We start from the raw sequence: 5,149 nt of genomic DNA, 5'->3' as shown, positions 1-5,149 counted from the left end.
AAAAAAAAAAAAAAAAAAAACCCTACCCTTTCCTTAACCATAGGGGCACTAGACGGCAGACTGTGGGAAAATGACTGCAGGCAGCACCCATGAGGATCCTGGAAGTTACGCTGTTATGTGCAGGCTTGGGATGCTTTTGGTGGGAGTTAGATGAGACAGATGYGTACGCTCACTAATTATCACAAATGTCACATTCTTTTATGTTTAGTTCCTTAAGATTAAAGAGTGCTTTGGTTTAAGAAGACTGAGTGAACAYTGCATTAACCCCCGGTCCCAGTCTTCTGAAGGGAACCAATGCAGACACCCAAATCTAATTACATGTGTGGGGTTAAACACAGTTGGTCGTGCAGCAGTAGCCGAGCGAAGGCTAAACGAGTCTCCTCGGGTACAGGAAGCAGCAGCACCAAGCTCCGCGTGTGCTGATTTTCCCTCTTTCCCAGCTTCTCATTTGGAGTTAGCTCAGAGATCAAAACTCTATCCCCCAGCTTGCAGTATAAATGAACGTTGTTGAAGCAGCCTTCAGTTTCTGAGGGCTGATCCTGCAAGGTGCCCAGCGCTCCCAGCCCTATCAGTTTCCGCTGAACTGAAGCGTACTTGGCAGCTCCTTGTAATTTGGGGTTACAAATTCGCAGTTAAGATCGGGCACAGGTTGGCTGCAACTGAGGTTGTTTTAGCAGGCGAGCACCAGTACCTGATAGCAGATGGTGACAGAGTGAATCATATTTATTGTTGCAGAAAATGGACTAAATTGAATATTTTTAGTAAGGTATTTTACAGTTTGAGTACTTTCTGGCATGACTATTTGCAATTAAGAAAATGCAGCCTGTATATAGGCAACAAATGTGTTTTGTTCTAAAGCTTTTTTTAACCTCACATTTGCTCAGCRATTGAGAAATTTGTTAGGTGATAAGGTGCAGCTGTGGCAAATGATATGTGTTGCCATTTGTAAGCTTGAGCTCTTCACTACATATTACAGGTTGGGACTAAATATAAATTGACAGGGCTCACGTGCTTCCTGCAGGCAATCAGTGTGGATGTTCCAGTCATCTGGGKGTCTTTCCAGTGAATGAAGAACATAAAGCCCTTGAGAAAGGGAAGCCGAATAGCTGTGACACCAGACAGGGAGTAGAAAACGGCCGGGGAAGATCAGACCTGCAATTCTGCCTCTCACCTGGRTTTAGGTGCTTATCTGCACCCCTGCAACAGGCCGCGCTTTGGCATTTCGGCCTGGGATTTGGGCCTTTCTGATTTGGGAAGATCCATGTGAGCAGCAGGATGCACCTTCAGGAGTGAATAGCTCCTGCACTGCGTTAGCTCCAGGCATCCTTTTMGGGGAAGACATTTCTGGAGATAATAACTGTCAACTTCGAATCAGCCTGGGAGGATAAATGTGCAATTCCTATCTCCCAGAGAAAAATCCTGACTACCAGGCTGCAGACTAATCTGGATGGGGGCCCCGTTATTTGCATTATTGAGCTTAATGGTGGGCAGGTGGAAGGGTCCAGCATTCATGGAGATAATGACCAACACTGGCAAGAGGCAGCTCACCTGCGGAGGCAGCAGGGAACAGGCAGAGGGTTCCCCTGWGGGGTGTGCTGAGGTGACTCGCACCAAAAGCCAATGGATGAAAAGTTTTAAATAAGTCTGTTTGCTTATGTTACGAAACTCTGGTTTCTGTAGAGAAAGACCCTTTTTGGCCCTCCTCTTGTGCTGCCTGTGAAGTGGTAAGAGTGACATGGAGCAGGTGAACTGAATGGATAGGGTAGAAAAGAGGGAATAATGAGATTCAATAGGAAAAAAATAAGACGTTAACTTAACGATGTAAGAGTTAATGAGGATAGACAGCAAGAATAAGAGAAATGAGAGTAATGGGAAGAGGCTGAAAGATGAGATGACATTAATGAAGGAGAAAAAACACGAACAGGTTAAAACAGTCATTACCAAGTTTAATGTTACGGGTAGCAATAGATGGTGGTGTCATTTTGGACTCTGATTGCGTGATTTATTGGACAGTGCTGAGAGCATTTTATCATGCCAGCAGCCGTAAGGATAGCCCTGCTGACATCTGGAAGGACAAGTACTTGGGCTTTGATGGAAAGTAGGAAAGGCGACTGTCCTAACAGCCCCACACATCTGTGTGCAGCACCTGTGCATCCTCTTTTTTTGTTTGTTTGAGGTGACTTTTGCTGCTGCCTCTTACAATACTTTTTTTAAAAGGAGAAAAATACAATGGCTTTTGAATTTAATGAATTAAAAAACAATTCTTCTCCTCTTGTATATCATTTTATGTTTTTTCTTTTTCTTTCCTCCACAACTATTCTAAAGTAGCAAGTAAATTATGTCATGTTAAAATATTTTACCTGGAAGTTTGTCCCCAGTACGATAGAAGAAAAAGCTTAAAATCACTTTTAAGCTCTTTTAAACCTTTAAACACTTTTAAACTTAAGTCACTTTGCACAGGAGAGATGACAGTTTACGGTATCCTAACCAATTCCAAAAAAATCATTTAAGATGCTTTATTCACACTTCGCTCTTGCATCATGACAAGTATCCCAGAGCTATCAGATCATATGAGGGGTCTTTGAAACCAAGTCATCACAGACTCGGATTCAAATCACAGTGAATTACTTTGGCTAAGGATTGTGGCTACCTAAAAGTGGCAGTGAGCTGTGCTTTAATGGACAGCTAAGAGCAAAAGCCTGGGAGACAGAAGATTTGAAATTCATCTAAAACAAATATTCTTAAAGGATTTTAACTTTAAATTCAAGAGTATTTACCAGAGTGTTACTTTAATGCAGGGTAGAAGATTATCACTGTTAGCAATAGAGTTCTAGTGAAAATTATACCAAAGTATAAAGCTAAACTTTTTTTTTTTTTTCTTGTAATGCTTTGGGACACATTTTTACAATGCCCTTGTTTCACTTCTTTTTTTTGTTGGGAACAAACTAAGTATAATTCCTTCATACTTCACAGTTTAATGCCTATGTTTTCACACTTTAACAACACAGTCATTTAGAAACAACCATATCATTTTRAGGCAGCTTTTTGGAAAGGGCTGTGTTGTGTTTTATTACCCTAAGAGTGCAATGATTCTGCTCCTTTAAGCATTCCACCTCCCAGAGCATCAAGTCTAAAGAAATTAACTGGTGACTGGCAAATAGTGGCTAAAACTGCAGAAAGAGCAAATTTTCAGTTTGTTTTGTAACCAAGTTTCAGTTGGGGGATGTGGAAGTAGGAACAGATACTTTTACAGTACTTATTATTTACCAAAACAGTAAAAAACAAGTAATATAAAAATCACTTTGTTTAATCAGGGTAATCAGCTCCATACATGCAAACTGACTTGAGCTGCACTTGAGGCAACTCTGAAAATGACATGAACAGATTTTCAGGATCAGAAAGACAACTGGAAAGTTATACATGGAATTCCCTTGAACTAAGCCATGACTTCCAAACCAAATGTCCCACTGTTCTTGAAATCTCTGGAAAACTCCTAAGAAAATTTCTTGAGTATGTTGGTAGATGCTGGTACATCATTTGGGGGCTTATAGCACACATACAGACRCTGCAGTAAAATCGAGGTTATTGAATGTCAGCAGCTTTACATATTTCAGGATTAAGTAACTCTAAAAACTTACCTTCATTTTACAAAATGTTCCTTTTTCAATATTTGTAGCCATAGAATAACCTCAGTATAAAACCTAGCTTTTCCTTGATTAAATCAACCATTCCTGCTATAAGTCATCAGATAAGTGGAGGGCCAAATTACTTAAGAATCTAGAAAATTAAAGGMACACTTACAATAAATAATAACAAATATTTAACCAAACATTTATTCTCCTCCAGACTTTTCATTCTRTTCAATCCATGCTGTGAAACTACAGACCAACTGTATTAGTTTTCCTAATGACAGAGTAGTGTTTCTTTGTGGACAGCTTTTTAGTYGGATGGTATCAAATCTGTGGAAAAAGTCTGAGGTGTAAAAAGGCAGTCAAGATTTGTGAGACACGGAGATATTCTCAGAGATATTCTCTGACCCTATGGTCAGAATAGGCTGTGAACGCAATTGTCAACATAAACACTTTGTAAAAATAGAGTCCTGAGTCCCTGCTGTGTCCTGCCTCACACGGGAGGGATAATAGATACCCTTCTCTCCAAGGCTGAAGATCAAAAACTCAACAAAAAAAAAAGCAAGTTTGTATGTATAGAGAGTACAGTGTAGAGCGACAAAGGTGATTAAGGGACTGGTGCATCTATGCTATGAGGAAAGACTAAGTCAGCTGGGCCTGTTTATCCTGGAGAAGATTGAGAGGGGATCTGATCCATATGTGCAAGTACCTGAGGGGAGAATGTAGGGAGGAAGGGGACAAACTCTTTTTGGTGGTGCCAGTGACAGGACAAGGGGCAATGGGTACAAGTTGAAGCACAGGAAGTTCCATCTCCATGCAAGCAGGAACTTCTTCATTGTGAGGGTAACAGAGCCGTGGCACAAGCTGCCCAGGGAGGTTGTGGACTCTCCGTCTCTGGAGATCTTCCAAACCTGCCTGGATGCCGCCCTGCGCCCCGTGCTCTGGGTGTCCCTGCTCGAGAAGGTGGGTTGGGTTGGACTAGATGATCCCTAGAGGTCCCTTCCAATATCAACCATTCTGTGATTCTGTGACATGGCTTCTCCTTACACTGATGGGCAAACGTGGCTACCGGTGTCCCAGCCGCCCCTCCAGGCCAAACGGGCATCCCTGGGCGCGAAGGCCAAAGCAGGGCAGTGTGTGCAGGCAACTCGCGAGAAGCCTCGCGGCGTTTCAACCAGACGCTGTCACCTGCCCGGATGGCAGAGTCTTACCGAATTACACTTTATCAGCGAGTACAATGGCAAGTTCTGTGTTCTGCCTTGGACTGCAGTAGAGGAGAATTTACTGAATAGCACTAAAAAGTTGTMTGGAAATCTCTCCTCAAAGGTAAATTCTTCTCTTAAAAGCAGAGAATTAGGTCACACAATGGGATTTTGTTCTCTTTAAACCTCATCTGCTTTTCTTATGATTTCCCCGACCTTCCCTCCTCCAGACAAAAAATGCTGTCAAGTTAGGAATACGTATGGAGTCTCACACTTTAAAACATTTCCCCTGGAGAACAAACAACAAAACAATAATTG

The 5,149-nt window shown here is 41.9% G+C and overlaps 1 protein-coding gene across 1 annotated transcript in view; it reads left to right on the top strand.

The window, feature by feature from the left end:
- The first annotated feature begins 4,661 nt into the window (after positions 1 to 4,661).
- PARP8 (poly(ADP-ribose) polymerase family member 8) overlaps positions 4,662 to 5,149 on the top strand; it is a 103,823-nt gene continuing 103,335 nt past the window's right edge. Inside the window, exon 1 of the mRNA XM_026035605.1 lies at positions 4,662 to 4,869. Within this exon, the coding sequence (XP_025891390.1) occupies positions 4,662 to 4,869 (208 nt within the window). The remainder of the gene's footprint in view (positions 4,870 to 5,149) is intronic.

The sequence above is a fragment of the Nothoprocta perdicaria genome, unplaced genomic scaffold (genome assembly GCF_003342845.1).
Source record: "Nothoprocta perdicaria isolate Ctin4 unplaced genomic scaffold, notPer1 scaffold_1, whole genome shotgun sequence".
In the NCBI taxonomy this organism is placed as follows: domain Eukaryota; kingdom Metazoa; phylum Chordata; class Aves; order Tinamiformes; family Tinamidae; genus Nothoprocta; species Nothoprocta perdicaria.
The sequence above is the reverse complement of the archived record's forward strand: the minus strand, read 5'-3'. Positions and strand labels throughout refer to the sequence as shown.